Genomic DNA, 18529 nt, shown 5'->3' with positions numbered 1-18529 from the left:
TTCCTATGACAAGAGTAACGTTTTTACCGTACAGTTTTAACATATTTACAAGAAGAAGAAAAAATAAAGATCTGTGTATGTCAAACACGGGGAAGCATCATCTATCAATATCACAGGCCAATCTCCTGACCCTTCAAATAACCAATATCCATTCAACACCTTGGCCTTGGTTTGGAACTCAATACCACCCGAGAAGGGCACTCGCTAGTGATGGGAGTCCATCGTGAAGTCATAAGGACAAATTACAACTATGACTAAGACTGGCATTGATGAAATTGTTTTCATATTTGATTTTAGGAGTTTTAGCATGAAGTCCATTATGAACTTTTAGATCGGTGAAAGTTGTGTTTTAAAAAAGTTGGTCCTTAAGGTCCACAGGGAGCTGGAATTTATCCTCGTTTCTATCCAGTAAATATCCAATGTACCCAGCAATCCAATTACTGTTAGTTGGACACAAAGCCTTTCATAACTTTGAAACAACCAGAGTGCTCCCCTGGACTAAAACCCTTCATTCCTTTTTATTTTGGGTAAGTCACTTTATAGTCTTTACTACTTTCTGGCTCTCTAGATATCCTTCTCAACTTTTAAGTTCCCAAGTTATATATCGGTATAAAGATCAGAATCTAAAGAAAGGGAAAAAATCTGAATTTTAATCAGATTTGGCCTTGATTAAAAAAAGTTACATTCAGTTAAATTGTTTCTGGGTCAGGGGTGAATTAGTCATAGAATATACAATATATATAAAATTGTGTCGAAATCCATAAATAATATAATATAATATATAACATTTATAATATATCTGGCTTATTCAATGTACATCCCTGATTTCCGGTTATAGTTATTGTGGATATAGTTGTGGCTTGTGGCGTGTGGCTTGTGGCGCGCCTTTGTTTGCAGAGTAGCTCACAGGCATAAAAAAAAGGCAGTCTGTGTTCATGTATGCGTGTGCGTGTGTGTGCCTGCTGCCTGTCCATCTGTCTTGTCTCCTGCTGCTGCGGCCGCTGCTATCTGGCAGAGAGGCCAATGTGGCAGACCAATAGTGTGCAGAGATCCTTCTTGTGAATCCCGCTCTCTAAACAGCATTTTTTGGGGGTTTTTTAGCAGTCCTCCGTTGTGTTACTGAAGGGCCAGACGCGTTGAAAACTGGATGTGATGATGAGGGGATATAGCCATCACCATGCTGAATCCTGTAGTTCTAACTGAAGGCTGTCATACTGAATAGATGCTGGTGACCTTGGTGAGGCTAATAAAGAAAAAAGAAAAAAAAAAGAAGAAAAGAAAAGAAACAAAAAAATGAATTACTGCTGGAGAATTTGAATTTCAATAAATTAATTTGTTGAAACATTAAAGAGAAAGGCAATCTGAGACTCAGCAGGCCCAAGTCCCATCATCTGTCTGGTTAGGGAAGTGAGAGCTCTGACACAATAAAGCCACCTATATCATGATAAATTAATACAATATGCTCTTATTGAGAGAAACGAAACAAATTCCTTAAAAAAAAAAAGAAAGAAAAAGACGAGACGAGAAGAAAAGAAGAAGAAAAGAAAGATGGAAAGAAAGAAAAACATTTTTTTCTTTTCTTTCTTCTGATATTTCGGAATGAAAATCAAAGTTTTAACATCTTCTCCATCCAAATAACGACACCAGATTGAGTTGTTTTCTTTGTTGTCAGATCCTTAACACTTGCAGCTTACAAATGATATATAATAGCACCAGGAAATGTAAGATGATGGATTTAGTTAGATAAAGGGAAGAACAGGGGTAGACAATATATGGTATAAAATGGAGCTGGGGGGGGGGGGGGGGGGGGGGGAAATCACAAATAACAATGAAAACGTACTGTGTGTACTTTAAAGTTGTCGTAAATGGTACACAGCTCTTCTAGCGTGTACTGGTTGAGGATGACAAAGTTGTTGAGCGTGGCCGATGCCTTGAGGGCGCAGTCTTGGCAATGCACCAGGAACTGGCCATCCACTTCCTTCACAAACAGGATGTTGAATACCTCAATCTAGATACAGTGGGTAAAAAAAAAAAAAAATATATATATATATATATATTCAGAAATGATTACAATTGCGCTGGTCAATGCTACCTTCAGTAAAAATCAAAACACGAGGGCAATAACAAAAAAAAAAACAACAAAAAAATGGGGAAAAAGTGTAAGCAACAAAACACAAAAACCAACAATAACAAAATAATATAAAAGGTGCAATTGCAATGACTTAATGCATCACTTAAAATCATCTGTCTCTCTGGATTTTACGTGATGTACCAATGTTTTTTTTTAAATATTGGCTGAAGAAGGGTTTTGAGTCTAAAACATTCCGCGTTTGGTTTTTGTATTTTATATATTAAAAGAAGTTCTGGTATATTCTTTGTCTTCTTCCTTTTAAGTCTCTAAATACAAATTTTGAAGATTCCACAGACCAAAGTATTTTTGTTTTATTGGAGATGCGAGACTATTCCACTGTCTCAATGATATGAACGAGAGTACAAATGGGCATCCACTCTTGAGTGGGGGAAACCATAAACTTGGATAGCTTCCTCTTATTTTATTGAATGTCACCGAGGGGTAATTTAACTTGCAAAATATTGTTAATTTGTCATGCTTTCTTCTCTCTTATATTCATTTTAGTTCATCCCTTTTTACAGACCACAGCTTCTATCAGCTTAGTATTAGAAAATATTGATTGTATCGCAAAGTTACAAAAACGACATTTCTCTCTGTCCCTACCTCACAGTCCTCACAATAGTAGGTGACTTCATCTGGAGTCCTTTCCCTCCACTTGATCTCCTTCTTCAGTTCCTCCATCAAATCGATCGTCATTTTCACCTGCCTCAGCGACCTCATCAATGTTGTTCTAACGGGGAGAGAAAAACAAACCCAGACATTTCAAATCAATCATCATCATTATAATCTCAACTAGAAAATATGGAAGAAGTTTTTTGATAGTTTTTTAAGGTTTTACAGAGCTTAGAACATGAATAGATCATTTCATCATGAAAGGAAGATAGCAGGAGAGCCAAAAGGTTAGAGATCAGTGCTTATTTAAAAAATGGGTTGGAGATAGTACCAGGTACTTCAAGCGACTATGTGGTCTATTGGTATGAGACTCGCTTTCAGATCGGAAGGTCCTGGATTCGAGCCTCAGTCAGTGCATAGTTGAGTCCTTGGAGAAGGATCTTTACTCACATTCTCTCTATGAACTCAGGTGTAAATAAATACCTGGTCGTTAACAGCAGTGTCTCTGTCCGAAAAAAATTGTAAAATCACCTACTGGCATCATGTCCCGTCCAAAATGTTAAGTGTTGTTGTTGGCCAGGGACCCCTTGTAAAGTGCTTTGAACATGTTAAGTGGATATTGTGTAATATAAAAGCTCAATTAAATTACTGTACAAAAATTAATTCTATTTTTTAAATAAATAAATTATTGAACACAAGCCACCTTAACCGTCACTCACAGTGGGACAAGGGGGACATGGGCTTTAAACAGGGAACAGACAAGTAGATGCAAGAGCAATTAGATATTATCTATCATGAATCACAGTGGGACAGGGGTACATGGGCTTTAAACACGGAACAGAGAAGTAGATGCAAGAGCAATTAGATATTATCTATCATGAATCCCCATAACTTGCTTCACACCCAAAGGGACCGAGATCGATTCTGGGTGAGACCGATAATTTTCTCTTAGTGATAAGAAAGCTGTGTTTGTTAGATCTGGTAGAAAGATAGACTTGAGTCCTGACCAAAGGGTATCAAGCAATTAGTATTGTCCATTTCATGCTACAGAAACTGGGATCAACTCCGGCTCCATGGGCCTTGTGGCTCTGAAGGACAACTTTATCATTAATTTGAAAAGATAAAAAAAAAAACAAAAAAAAAACTAGTTGCGATCAGCACAATGCTCAGTGCAATTGAGTACGTCGACAAGAACAATATCATAGAACTCGTATAGATTATGACATGAAATATTTTGATAAAGGAGATCTACTTGTAAAAATGGAAAAGAATAAAAATACAAGTCAGAATATTCCTCTAATTCTGCACGAGATGCGAATAAGTGAAAAGTGATGTTTTGTGTTTGTGTGTGAGTGTAAGAGAGAGAGAAATAAAGAGAGAGAGAGAGGGGGGGGGGGGTAGAGAAAGAGAGAGAGAGAGAAAGAGAGAGAGAGAGAGAGAGAGAGAGAGAGAGAGAGAGAGAGGAGAGGGGGAGAGAGAGAGAGAGAGAGAGAGAGAGAGAGAGAGAGAGAGAGAGAGAGAGAGAGGAGTAGAGGATGTATGTATGTGTGTGTGTGTGCATTGGTTTGTAAAGTACTGCTGAGTAGTTTACCAGTAAAGCTCTAAAAAAATAATAAATAAAAATAATAATAATAATTTTAAAAACCAAAAACAAAACAATAATAAATAATAATAAATAATAAATATTATTATTATTCCTCTCTTACTTGATAGCGTTGTGCAGCTTGGGCTCTGCGATGCCGATATTCTGGGCCATGTTCCAGGACAGGTTGACCACGGGGACGATGGATTTGTAGGACTCCAGACGATTGTACTCGTACCTCTCCACACCCAGGGTGTACTGGCGATACGTCAGGGGTCCTACATTCCAGGCTATATTGTTACACCAACCCTGGACATTGGGGAGAAGAGGAGGGAAGAGAAAAAATATTTCATTTTTAAAAGTTAATTTTATACTGTAAGAAAAATGCTGTAGCATACTGAATTAGAATGTGAACAAAAGTTTTAAAAATGAACAAACAACTGAAATCATGTTTTCATATCATTCTATTTGTTTATAAACTTTTATTCACACAAAGAGACACTTCAACTGAAAACAACAACCAAAAACAAATTATAAAAACAACCCAAGAAACTAAGTACGATTAAGAACCAATTCCATAGCAAAGCCAACATCTCATTTAAAACAGAATTTTAAAAAAACCCTCCAAACATGACCTTCCGAGCGCTTTAAAAAATTGAAACAAAAACAACAAAAAAAGAAAAGAAAAGTAAGTAAAAAATGAGACTTTCCAGCCAATCTGAGAGTAATGCATGATATTGGTCGTCTAAACAGAGAATATGAAGAAATTATTTTCAGTTTATAAATAGTTCGAAGACATGTATTGAATAGCATGAACAAAGATTTTAAAATAATATAATAAACATCTCAAAAAAAAAAAGTGTTTATCCCATTTTTTATTGATCTACTTTGGTTCTAGCACTTTAAAAATCCAGCCCGTTTGAGAGAATTGACTTACAATAGCCTGCACCCAATGGACAGTGCCGGGTCCTATCCAGACCAAGTCCCCTGGTTTCTGTATGAACCGATAGACAGGAACGTCTTCCTCGTACAAGTCTTCCAAAATAGGCCACCAGGACCCACGGAGGTAGTTGACTCCATTTCTATAGAGCAGAAGGGAGCAAATCAAGCAAATGGAGTAGATCAATATATGAAGGCATTCATACATGCAAGTCAATGAGTCGTCGACTGAATGAAAATGTAAAAAGTTGTTTTTTAATATGAATTATATTGAGGCATTCATCATACATGCAAGTCAATGAGTGTCGAACTATGAAAATGTAAAAAGTTGTTTTTTAATATGAATTTTGCAGTGATAAGAATGATCCTGATGTCAATTATGAGGATGCTGCTGCTGCTGCTGATGATGATGATGAGACGATATTGATATTAGTGGTGTGATGATGATGCGATATGTGAGATGTCGGTGGTGATGAAAAAGATGTCGCCACACATACCTTTCACACATATCCTGTATAACCCCCCAATACTGATCTGGCACAGCAAACCATTCACAGTCGCCTGGTCCAATGTTGACATTCACAGAACAGAAATTGTTGTTCTCTTGGTGACCTGAAAGAGACAACAACCAACAGCCAATGTATTAGATCAATACTATGTCATCTGCCTCATTAACTCACTCAATCCTAGAAATTTTTGCTACTTTTCAAAATTGGAAAAAATGTATTCAAAATGAGCTTGTATATAGATTATTCAACTACAATTAGCATGTAAAAACAAAAAACATTAGCTTTGATACTACGCCTATAATTTGTCTCATAAACATGTAATAAATAGGCATGAGGTAAAAATAACCCGGGTATACTATGGATATAGTCGGTGTTTATAGTTGAGTGAGTTAACACAGAGACAACAACCAACAACCAATGGATTAGATCAATACTATGTCATCTACCTCATTAACACAAGTAACCTCTTTAGTTGTCTCTTTGGTAACAACATACATACTCATGGCAACAACTTTTGCTAATAACAGTATCAACCTTTTCTTGTTGGTTTCTTTTAAAATGTTCGCTTCATTTCCTTTTCCTTTTCAAAGAAAAAAAAATAACTTTGATATTTGATTTGGGGACAACAGACTTTATAAAGTAACAGTCTGGGACTTACCAGGTGTCCTTGAACCCGGCACCTTCATGTACAGCTGGACTGTATTCATTCCCAGGATGGTGTGCCCGATGTGACTCAGCATGTTGGACCCGGACACAAGACGGCAGAAAGACGGTAGCTTACTCAACTCGTGAAGTTGCGCCCGCCACTTATTCTCATCCGACAAGTCGACGTTTGTGCCAAACTTGATGGTCTTGAATCGTTTCTTCTTCATGGTCAGGGAGGAGTTGGAATCGGAATCCGACTCCTTGACCGTCGACGGCCCTTTGGACTTCTCCTGCTCTTCACGTAGAGATTCCTGAAATGATGAGGCTTGGTACTGGGCGTACTTGGCAACCGTTGTCAGGCCTCGGCAGCTGTCGCAGTACCAAAGCCGTTTCCCCTGGGCATCAAAGTTCTCATCCGGAGCCTGCTGCTTCTGCGTTCTCATCTCCACAGGGTGGTCGGGGTTGGCCTCAACTAGGGACTTGGTGGAAAATAAGCCTAGATCTAGTTTGAGGGCCCCTGCAATCCCTCGTATAACGACGACAGGCTGCTGGTGGCAGAATTGCTGAAGCTGGGAAGAGAAGGCTTCTTTCTTGTTGTCCAACTGTGGATGAAATAATATAATGGTATTAATGGTCATAATAATAATAATAATAATAATAATAATAATAATAATAATAATAATAATAATAATAATAATAATAATAATAATAATAATGATGATGATTATGATAACAATGATCCTGATAATGGTGATGACAATAATAATGCTAATGGTGAGGATGATGGGGATGATGATGATGATGGGGATGATAATATGACGATGATTATGAAAGTAATAATGGTGACAATGATGATGATGATGATGATGATGAGGATAATGATAATAGTGTTAGAATATATAATAAAATTAGCAATGCTACTCACATAGACACTAGGGGTGGGAGGATTGAGCGACTCCTTGGGCAGGGGTGGGCAAGGTGGTGGTGGGGGATGGGGAGGTGGATAGTTGTCACCTAAAATGCTGATGAGGTGACGGTGGACCAGGCCTTGTCCCTTTGACAATTCCATAATCTTGGCCGCCGACATGCTGGTGTCCAGCTTGGTGACTGCAGGTTTTACCTCTCGCTGCATCAGTGACGCGTCGATGGAGCTCCTCTTCAGGACCAGTCCGAGCTCTTTGGTCGCTGATACAGTAAAGATGTCCTTGGAACCAGCGGAGGACGGGCCTTGGTCAGTTGCCCCGCCACCTCCGTTATTATTGTCGTCGTCGTCTTCATCGTTGTTACTCTCGTTATCCCCAGTGCCGTTGGTATTATCACCACCTCGACGAGACGGAGAGGAGGAGGAATGTAAGGAAGAGGAGGAGGGCATCGTCCTTCCTCCTGATGTTGTTGCTGCTGTCTGCGAACCACCACCGATACTACTATTACTACCACTGCTGCCTGGTTGGTTATTGTTAGAGCTCGTGCTGCCACCATTCAAGGTTTCCAAGCCAGAAGGCGTTTTGGTGATAATGCTGCTGTTGCTACTACTACTACTCCCACTACCGTTGTTATTGTTATTATTATTATTATTACTAGTAATATTGCTGCCTTGAGATAGAATATTTTCTGATGATAATGACGATGAAGGTGGTGGTTGTTGTTCTCCAGATGATGATTGTGATGATGATGATGATGATGATAATGCTCCATCACCACTATTAAATAAGGGAGGGGGTGGAATCAATGCTGCCGAAGAGGACAAAGACGACGATGTATTATTGTCAGTCAAACTGGACGGTGATGACGAGGACAACGAAGACGACCCCACAAATTTCTTGTCGCCTGCAAACTGGGCCAGTACGTCCTCGGCCATGGCGATGTCTTGAGATGAGATGGGAAATTTTTCGTCCTTGATGTCGGCTGGGCTTCCTCCGAATGCTGTAGCGGCCGATGCGGATGACGATGAGGCGGAGGAGGATGCTGCTGGGGTTAGACCACCGACTCCTGGCATGAAGGCTGATGAGGGTGAGGGTCCGCCGGGACCCAAAGGGGAGAGGCTTGAGGAAGGGAGGGGAGAGGACCCTTTACCATGGATAGACAAAAAAAAAAGGTTTATGTAATTAGTTGACTTCAAGCACACACACATACATATATAGATATTATGATACGAATATTTTCTTTTGTTCTCCTAACTGTAACCCCCTCAACAATCACTATGGTCAAATCGCACAAAAACTCACCTGATGAATTCATTCTGTTCTGGCTGCCCAGTGGAGAGATTTGCTGCTGCCTCTGCTGTGGATTTATAAAAGTGAACAATAAAATAAAACAAAATAAAACAAAATTAAAATATGATGTAAGCTTAATTGATCTTCATTTACTCGCAGGAGAAACCCTCATGAAGAAAGAAAAGAAAATGATTAATGAATTTTTTTGTCACACATATTTTATCAAACATGTGTCACCCCAATGGAAAGTAAAAACGAGCCGGGAACTCGCAAGTGAGCAATTTCCTTAAATTGAAATTTAATCGTGCAAGTCAAATGTTATGAGATGCAGGGCAGTTGGTCAGAGTTTTACAATGAGCAGGGGTGAGAATGACTGGTCACTAAAAAGGAGGAAATTTTTCAGCGCTAGATCAAGAACCATCCATGCAAAAATAACCTATAAATTTAAATTTCATTAAAAGTTATTGTGATGCAATCCAAAATGTGTCTCCCAGCAATTTCGGACATAACTCGGAGGAATTTCAAAAATTGAAAGTGTAATTATAACATGGTGGTTGCCGTAATGGTAGTGGTAGGGATAATGATGTGGTGGTGGTTGTAGTAGTTGTGGTAAGGATGATGATGTGATGATGGTTGTAGTAGTAGTGGTAGTCACCACATACATCTCCGGTATTCACAGATTCACTAATGCCCACATCCCTTGTTTCAAGTTGACCAGAGACGCCAACTTAAAATTTGGCTCACGTAAATTTCAGAAACAATTCCGAACAACTTCAATGCTTAAACAGGAATTTCTGCAAACAAACTATAATCTACTGAGATATATAATCATCCTAATACCCCTTGTTTCAAATCAAGTAAAGTTTCAAAACCAATTTATGACGAATAAAATATTAAAATGAATGGTAGGTGTGGTGGTAATAATGATATGATGGCGGCTGTTGTAGTGGTGGCAGTAATGATAATGTATGTGGTTGTGGTGGTTGCAGAAGTGGTGGTGGTGATATTATTGTGTTTGAGGAGGTTGTAGTAGTGGTGGTAAGGATGTGGTAGTGATTGTTGTTTTAATGGTGATAGTGTTGCGATGATGTAGTGGTGGTGGCAATGATGGTGATGATGATGATGTGGTGGAGGTGGTTGTAGTAATGGTGGTGCTTCATGAAATATGGTGTGGCGATGGTGGTGGTTGTAGTAGTAGTGGCAGTGATGATGATGATAGTGGTGGTGATAAGGTGTGTACTTGAAGGTGAAAAGAGAGAATGATGGCTGATGTGAAAAGGATATGATCCACTTTATAGATTTAGGTTTGTCTGACAGAAGGAAAGATAGTGTATGTTTGTTTGTTTGTTTTTAATGGTTTACGGCGCTTGCAACACATTTAGGTCATATCAGCGCCAGTAAAAAGAATGAAAATGGGATAGTAAAAAGTTCTAGAATTACAAATAAAGCACCCAAGAAAAAGTAAGACATAGGGGAAGGAAACAAAAAGGGACCAGATGTAGATTCCAAGAGCATACCACCAATCTAATTAGTTTGAGATCACCTATAAGTCTCATCCGGGCACAAAGAGGAATACACTCAAATGCTTACATTATACATTCAAAATAACAAATATAATAATACATAACAGAGAGATGATTTACAAGGAAAAAAATATCATCTCCCAAAACAATAACTGTGCATTTGACTGTTTCCCTTCCAGTTAGGACTCTGGCCAGGGCCAGGACAAAACCAAGTAATCTCATTCCAAGACAAAGACAGAAAGCATGTTGGAAAACAGATATAAGGGGATAGAAGAATAGTATGTACCCCCTTGCCAACTATGGGAGGTCAGGAACCCCACCCAGGTGTGTGTGTGTGTGTGTGTGTGTGAGTGAGAGAGAGACAGACAGAAAGACAGAGAGAGAGAGAGAGAGAGAGAGAGAGAGAGAGAGAGAGAGAGAGAGAGAGAGAGAAGAGACTGCTCAAAGTAAATATAGTGATAGGTACAGAAAGATTAAAGTGAAAAACTAACCGAGGTTAAAGTACTTAGTGAACTTTATTATTAGGTGTGTATGTGCTTTATTTGTTAATCGTAAATATTAAGTTAACGTATGTTTCATGTTGACAATTGCCAGGAAATTAACGTTTTAATTGAATCCTCTGTGTTTGTGTGTGTGTGTGTGTGTGTGTGTATCATTGTTAAGTACATGAAGATGAAAAGTGAAAACTTATCGAGGCTAAAGAACTGGATGCACTTTACTGATTGTTGTGTGTGTGTGTGTGTGTGTGTGGTGGTGTGGGAGAGAGAGAGAGAGAGAGAGAGAGAGAGAGAGAGAGAGAGAGAGAGAAGAGAGAGAGAGAGAGAGAGAGAGAGAGAGAGCTCAAAGTGAATGTAGTGATGAGTACAGAGGAGGATGTAGTTGTATTGGTAGTAGGAATGATGATGTGGTGTTGGTTGGTGTAGTAGTGGTGGTAGGGATGATGATGTGATGGTATTGTAGTAGTAGTGGTTGTAGCTGTAGTGGTGGTGGTGGTAGGGATGATGATGTGGTGGTGGTTGTAGTAGTGATGGTGATAGGAATGATGATGTGATGGTTGTTGTAGTACAGGTGGTGGTTGTAAAAGTAGTGGTGATAAGGATGTTGATGTAGTGGTTGTCGTGAGTCTTTTTAAAAGGCGGAATAGTGATGGTGATGGGCGGAGATAAACCACCATTTAGGCGGAAATCCGCCTTTAGGCGGAAGATTCTCAGCCCTGAATGAGAGAAATGATGAATTGAAGGAAAAGATTTCAATGCGATTGTTTACGAGTTTTACTCTCTCTCCACTTGAATTCAATCACGAGTTCTGTTGTATTTACAATTTTTGAGCTGCCCATTTTTTAGAGAGCTGACACAAGAAACAAGAGACATTCTATGGAGAGAAAAATACTCTCTGAATATAAATGAGGGCAGGGATTCTAAAACTCGTTAAGTCTCTTTTTCTACTTCTTGAGGTTTTCCATCCATGAGATAAATTGAAATGTAAATTTTATTTTAAGCATCATGTTTAGACATCATAAACCGGATGAGAAATGTTAGGGGAAACATCCTCAATATCTCAAAATGGGGAAAAAACAGAGTTAGGAAGGATCCCTTTTACCCTTTGTAAAAACAAACCTTTGGTGTTCAAGAAATATTCATCACCAACATTGACTAGCCATGATACCTTGATCAATTTTATAATTCTTAAGATCAAATCGTTGAATATGAGTACTAATCATAATGAGAAACAATTTAAATAAGGTAAATTTTGATAAGAAATATTATGGATGAGGTCATTGGAGGTTTATGATATAAGTATTCTTGAACTCCTGTGTTTGAAATGTCGAAATTGCAGCAGCACTGGAAACTCATTCGAAATTCCAAACATGGGAGGTCCAAGGACGATTGAATCGTTCCTCATTTTTTCCAATGTTAAACCCAAACAAACCTTAAACTGCTGGGATAGCAAGTGTTGCTGTTGTAACTGCTGCAGGAGATGTTGTTGTTGTGGGTTGAGGGTTGCTTGGCTACTCATTAGCCGCTGCATCATGTGATATTGCTGGGGGGACAACCCCATTGGGGCTTGTTGTTGTTGGCTTGGGGACGAGGAAGGTTGGGGTGGAGGGGGAGGCATCTCCATCGGCTCGCTTGATGGCTGAAGACGACAAAGAGGAAAATGACAACGGATGAAGACTTTCAAAGCCTGATATAATGATATTTAAATGACTTCACCAGACAGCAGAAGCTGAGATTCAATTTACACTTCTGCATTTAAGTCCCGAGTCAGTTTTTCTGTTCTTATGGTGAAAAAGATTTGATTTACAGTAGTGACCACATCAGTTATTCGAGCAATTATTCCAAAGAAGTTCCAGTTTCTACAAAGATTTCATAGACCTACCTCTGGTGACAGTGCAATAAACTGTTACCTTAACTTTATTTTTAAAGACACAAATATTTAAATATTGGGGTCGCATGCCAAGGTCTGTGAGAAGGCAAAGGCCATGATGTAAGTATTAAAGGACAATGTTTTCTTGATATAAATCATCACTCAAAACTGACTTTAGCAGACCTGCCTAGTACTACGAAACATTTGTAGAAATACGAATTTTTGGCTCCAGCTACAGAACTGCAAAGGTCTCTTTGACTCAATAAATCTTGTTAAACAGGAAAGTTTAGCTTCTTAGAACCTATATTCGGGACTTTGGAACATTTTTGGACTATTTTGAGAGCAAATTGTTTATTTCTAAAGCTATTTAAAGTGAATTTTTCTCCTTTTTTTTTTTCTCCCTCGGAAACTACGAATTTTAAACATTTCAAGTAGGCAGCTCTGCTTTAGAACACATTGACATACACATAATTTGGAAACAAGAATGTCAGTTAGTTAAGGCAATCTAAATATAATTCCCCATCTTCCTGTTCCAAACTAACACACTATTTTCCTTCCGTTCCAGTCAAAAACTAACATACAATGGAAAACAGTAGCAGTGGTTTTACTTACCCTCTTTCTATTCTTGTCTGTCTGTTTCTTGTCCTCATCTTCAAATGGAGACAATGGGCCTTGACCTCCTGACTTGCCTGGTGAGACCAAATGATAACACCCGAGTTAAATATATTACCAAAAATACTATTAATAATAACCAAGTTGTGACAATGCAAAGAAGCAGTATCTACTAATACTACTTGCCAATCAACTTCAACCATTTGAAAATAATTTATCATGTTATACCCAATATTAATGCTATATTTCTTATATACCCCCCCCCCCCCCCCCCCAAAAAAAAAATTAATTTAAAAAATCAGATTTTCAACACATGCAACCATCCAAAATTCAACTTTAACATTCGCTGAATTTATAGACTCATCAAGCTTGTAGTAGAGAGTAGGAAAATCTTGCAATTCCTATGACAATCATCTGTCTGGCTACTCAGATTCTCATCTAGATGGAGACGGTATTTCACGACCTTCATCTATTTCACTTTTATTCTGTTTTTTTTTTTTTTTCTTCCCTTTTTGCATTCAGCATATTTTAGTCAACATTCCAATAATATAATCGACCTCAAAGCGTATTAAAATATGAGAAATCATAACGGTTGGCAAGCCTGCATTACAGGAAGAAAAACCAATAAATTCCAATTCCTTTTTTTAGATAATCTCCTTTAAGTTTAAAAAAATGATTTTTAGAATTCACATGGAGCAATTCAATTTGGGCTCCTACTCCTAGCCATTTTAATGATACATAATGTCATCAATTTTCCTGTAAATTGGCTACAAAGGTTTGAGTCTGGAGGTTGAGAGGGGTTGGGAGAATCAAAATTTGGTCTATTTTGATGCAGATGAAAACTGTATAAACAGATCAAATTTGATTTAGGCAGGGGTGAGAATGTCTGGTCACAAAAAAGGAGGACATTTTTCAGTGCTTAGATCAAGAGCCATCTATTCGAAAATAACCTATAAATTTGAATTTCATTAAAATTTATTGTGATGCAATCCAAAATGCGTCTCGCAGCAATTTCTGACACCACTCGGAGGAATTTTGAAAGCTGAAAATGTAATTGTAACATATCGTAGTTGTAGTAAAGGCAGGTGTTAAGGATGGTGTGGTAGTGATTGTTGTATTAATGGTGATGGTGAAGATGATGATGGGTGGTGGCTGTAGCAGTGGTAATATGATGTGATGTCAATGGTGTAGTGTTGGGTGATGCAGTCAAGGTGGAAGTGATAATGATGACGTGGTGGAGGTGTAGTACTGATGGTGCTTTGTGAAGTGATGGTGTAGCAGTGATGTTGGTTGTAGTAGTAGTGGCAGTAATGTTGTTGATGATGATGATGATAATGATGATGATAAGGTCTGTGCTTGTGGGTGAAGAGAGAGATTGATGGCTGATGTGAAAAGGATATGATCCACTTTATTGAATTAGGTTTGTATGACATAGGGACATATAGTGTGTTTGTGTGTGTGTGTGTGTGTGTGTGTGAGAGAGAGAGAGAGAGAGAGAGAGGAGAGAGATAAAGAAGAAGAGAGAGAAAGGAGAGAGAATGAGGAAAGAAGGGAAAGAGAAAAAGAAAGAAATAGAGAAAAGATGATATGGTGATGTAGAGAGTAAAGAATATGAAAGTAAAAAGAGGCTAAAGAATTGATTTATGATTGTATATATTTTATATATATATAAATAATAAAATATAAATAATATATTATATATATGAGTAAATATAAAATAGAAAGATAAAAAAAAAAAAGAGAGAGAGAAAGAGAGAGAGAGTAGAGAGAGAGAGAGAGAGAGAGAGAGAGAGAGAAGAGAGAGAGAGAGAGAAGAGAGAGAGAGAGAGAGAGAGAAGAGAGGAGAGAGAGAGAGAGAGTGCTGTGCTCAAACTGAATGTAGTGATGAGTAGAGAAAGATGAAAGTAAGAAATACGAGGATAAAAATGGGTGATTTATGGTTTGTGATGTTAGTGTAGTGAGTCGAGAGAAGAGTGATTAATGAATGTAGTGATGAGCAAAGAAATATGAAAGTAAAAATCTTACGAGGCTAAAGAATGGGGACTTTATAATTGGGTAGTAGTGTGAGTGTGAGAGAGAGAGAAGAGAGAGAGAGAGAGAGAGAGAGAGAGAGAGAAGAAGAGAGGGAGAGAGAGAGAGAGAGAAGGAGAAGAGAAGAGAAGAGAGAAGAAGAGAAGAAGAGAAAGAGGAGATAGAAGAGAGGATAGAGAAAGAGAGAGAGAGAGTAGGTAGTAGTGTGAGTAGTAAGAGTAGTGAGGAGAGAGGAGATGATGGTAGTAGGTGGTGGGGAGAGTAGAGAGAGAGTGAGAAGTAAGAAGAAGAGGAGAAGAGAGAGAGAGGAAGAGGTAGTAGAGAGATAGAAGAGAGTAGGAGAGATGAGAGTAGTAGAGTAGTAGTATGTAGTGTGTAGGAGATGGGGTGGTGTTGTATGTAGAGAATGTGGTGAGTTAGGAAATGTGATGTTGAGATGTAGGTGGTTGTTGTATATGGTGATAGGATGAAAGTGGGGTGTTGTAGTGAAGTTGGTGATGATGTGGTGGTGGTTGTAGTAGTGGTGGTGGTTGTAATAGTAGTGGTGGTTGGGAAGTTGATGTGGTGCTTGTGGTGAGTCTTTTTTTCACTCATAAAATAAAAATTTTAAAAGGCGGAATTGTGATGGTGATGGGCGGAGATAAACCACCATTTAGGCGGAAATCCGCCTTTAAGCAGAGAGGATTCTCAGTAGCGGAAAGTCTTTTCGGGAGTCCCTACCTGCAGATCCAGGCTGCCCTCCGGCCACTGGGCCAGTAGTTCCTTGTCTGGACGTCAGTTCTGCAGGGATGGGCAGTCTCCAGGCCTCTTCTATACTAGGGAGGGTCTGACTTCTGTTTTAAAAAAAATTAAAAATAAAATAAATAAATAAATAAATAAGTAATAAGGGAGATTGGCAGAGAAAACAAATGAATAGGACAAAAATCTCTAGTGAACAATAATGAATAAAGTTTTTGGCTTTTTTTTTTTTATAAAGAGCAAAATAAATAAGCCAAAATAGATGTGTCAAAAGCAAAACAAAGGAAATGAAAAAAAAAAAGAAAAAAAAAGAAAAGAAAAGTATTAATTAAATAAAATGTAATAGAAACAGAATGAAATATCTGTATATTTTCAGATGTGAATTCAGAGAGAAAAATCTGTATGAGGTAATAATAATTTGAACTTACTTGTTCTGAAAGTGTTGCATGGGCATGTTGGCAAGGTTCTGCTGCAAAAACTTGATCTTAGCCGCCAAATTGGCATTGACATCTGAAATAAAAATGTAAACAACGTTTACCAAAGTCCTGAAGATCTGAAAATGACTTTTAACCTGTTGCTAACTGGTGAGGAAGAATTCAGCTTGTTAAGATAGAGAGAGAGAGAGAGAGAGAGAGAGAGAGAGAGAGAGAGAGAGAGAGAGAGAGAGAGAGAGAGAGGGGGGGGGGGGAGAAGAGAGAGGGAGGGAGAACTGGAAAGAAGGGAGGATGAGGGATGGAGAAAAAATAGCTTAAAAGAAAGAATAAGAATTTGATTAAAGAAAAGAAGATGAAGACATTTACGCTGTAAAATGGCAGAAATAAAACAAATTTGTTAAATAAAAACTCGGGCAGAATATGGAATTGTTGACATGCTGCTGGCTGTTAGACCCAGTCTTACCCATATTGGGAGTCCTGTTACCTGGCAGAGCATTTGCCAATCAAAGGGACCAGTATCCCTCTCTGGAGCAGTTGAGACATTATTTCTGATCTAATTTTCCCTTTGACAGTGATTGGGTAGCCGGGTCTGTTATTTCTAGTAGAAAGTACTAAATAATAGACAAGCATCCTATCCAAAGGGTAGCAAGCAAGTAATTGCCATTGTCCATTTAAACAGGGATTTTTAAAAAATAAAATAAAAACCCAAAAAAAAAACTCCAGTCCATGGGTCTTATTCTAGCTCTGAGGGACAACTACATTACTTACCCGTGTTCCTCGTGGCATTCAAATAACAGGTGAGCGCGTCGTTGGGCTGGTTACACGTCTCATACAATACACCAAGGTCAGCCCAGGCTGCGGAGTGTGACTTGTCTAACTGTACGGCACAAATGTACGCCTGAAGTGCATCCATGGGCTGGTTCTGTTGCTGATACAGCACTCTAGAAGGGAGGATGAATGATAAATGTTAATTTTATTCTAACTCCCTTTTTTAAAAAAATAATTACAGATTCAAACTTTCAACAGCTAGTTTAGTTTGATCATCATGCCATATCAATGGATGGGATATTATGGCACTATAGAAATTAAATATTCTTAATATCATTATCATCATTATCATTATTACTAATATTAATATCATCATCATCATTACTATTATTATTATTATTATTATTATTATTATTATTATTATTATTATTTTATTATTATTATCATCATCATTACTGTAGTTTCAGGTGGTAAGTCGCTATCAACCAATCAGTTCCATCAAACAACTTACCCGATGGAGCACCAGGTATCGGCGTTGGCCTCCGACTTGTCAATGGACTGTCGGTAGGCATCAAACGCATCATGGACTCGACCCACTCCAGAGAAACATCTGGAAGGATTAGAAATTAACAAATTAATTACTGTTACTTATCCTCTTGGTGCTACAGCTGCATGTAGATTGATTGTATTAAGTTGGACTTCATTCAGGTCTTTGTCATTGCTTTTTGCCATCTGCATTTATGAGTAATTATCACTAAACTTTATTGACCAGACTATGGATAGTATGAAGTTGACTTCACTCAGATCTTTGTTATTGCTTTTTGCCATCAGCGTTTATGAGTAATTCTTAATTCTCACTAAACTGTATTAACCTGACTATAAACGATCATGATTACACAAAGTTGTGTTAGTTGGTCCATTATACTTCCGGATAGCAATGTTGTGAGCTCCTCAGCCAAGCGCATACTATCAAAAGATAGTATGTGCTTGAATAAGAATTTTTCGTCGTACTAGGCAGGTCTGCATTATATCCTCTTTTGCCTTTAAACAACCAATCCTTTCATCTTTTAAAACATCAACTCACCAACACCGAACACAAGGTCAGCCAGAAGATTTCAAAAAGTGAGGGTCGAGCCAGAAAAAAAAAGAGCATTCTTGACATAAGGCCAAAATGACAACAAAGAGGGAAGCATAAATGATGATATTCCTTGTATGTTAAAGGTAGTCCTTAAAAGTCAATCGGCTCATAAAGTCAGAGTTTTATCTCACTTTTTTAAAACATGAAATGGATAATAGTAATTGCTTGCTATCCTTTGGATAGGATGCTAGTTAGTTAAAGTTAATGACAAGGACCTTTTCAAAATGGCTTTGGGAATTGACAAGTCTAGTCAGAACAACGTCAAATGATTGCAAAACTCTAACCCC

The 18529-nt window shown here is 38.2% G+C and overlaps 1 protein-coding gene across 5 annotated transcripts in view; it reads right to left on the bottom strand.

Moving 5' to 3' along the window:
* Positions 1-515: 515 nt before the first annotated feature.
* LOC144956028 (histone demethylase UTY-like) overlaps positions 516-18529 on the bottom strand; it is a 130489-nt gene continuing 112475 nt past the window's right edge. For 4 of the 5 annotated variants that reach the window (XM_078886316.1, XM_078886319.1, XM_078886318.1 and 1 more), the window contains 15 exons: positions 17616-17714; positions 17105-17277; positions 16331-16412; positions 15885-15997; positions 13134-13210; positions 12084-12290; positions 8644-8698; positions 7344-8485; positions 6432-7020; positions 5762-5876; positions 5263-5407; positions 4450-4634; positions 2735-2861; positions 1841-2008; positions 516-1243 (listed from right to left, as the gene is read on the bottom strand). In XM_078886316.1, coding sequence (XP_078742442.1) covers positions 1196-1243; positions 1841-2008; positions 2735-2861; positions 4450-4634; positions 5263-5407; positions 5762-5876; positions 6432-7020; positions 7344-8485; positions 8644-8698; positions 12084-12290; positions 13134-13210; positions 15885-15997; positions 16331-16412; positions 17105-17277; positions 17616-17714 — 3325 coding nt within the window. In that variant the 3' untranslated portion in view covers positions 516-1195. The remainder of the gene's footprint in view (positions 1244-1840; positions 2009-2734; positions 2862-4449; positions 4635-5262; positions 5408-5761; positions 5877-6431; positions 7021-7343; positions 8486-8643; positions 8699-12083; positions 12291-13133; positions 13211-15884; positions 15998-16330; positions 16413-17104; positions 17278-17615; positions 17715-18529) is intronic. The other variant, XM_078886317.1, reaches the window with a different exon arrangement.

Source organism: Berghia stephanieae, chromosome 10 (assembly GCF_034508935.2).
Source record: "Berghia stephanieae isolate SIO BIC M18660-M18661 chromosome 10, UCSD_Bste_1.3, whole genome shotgun sequence".
In the NCBI taxonomy this organism is placed as follows: Eukaryota; Metazoa; Mollusca; class Gastropoda; order Nudibranchia; family Aeolidiidae; genus Berghia; species Berghia stephanieae.
This window is presented reverse-complemented; position numbering and strand designations above follow the sequence as displayed.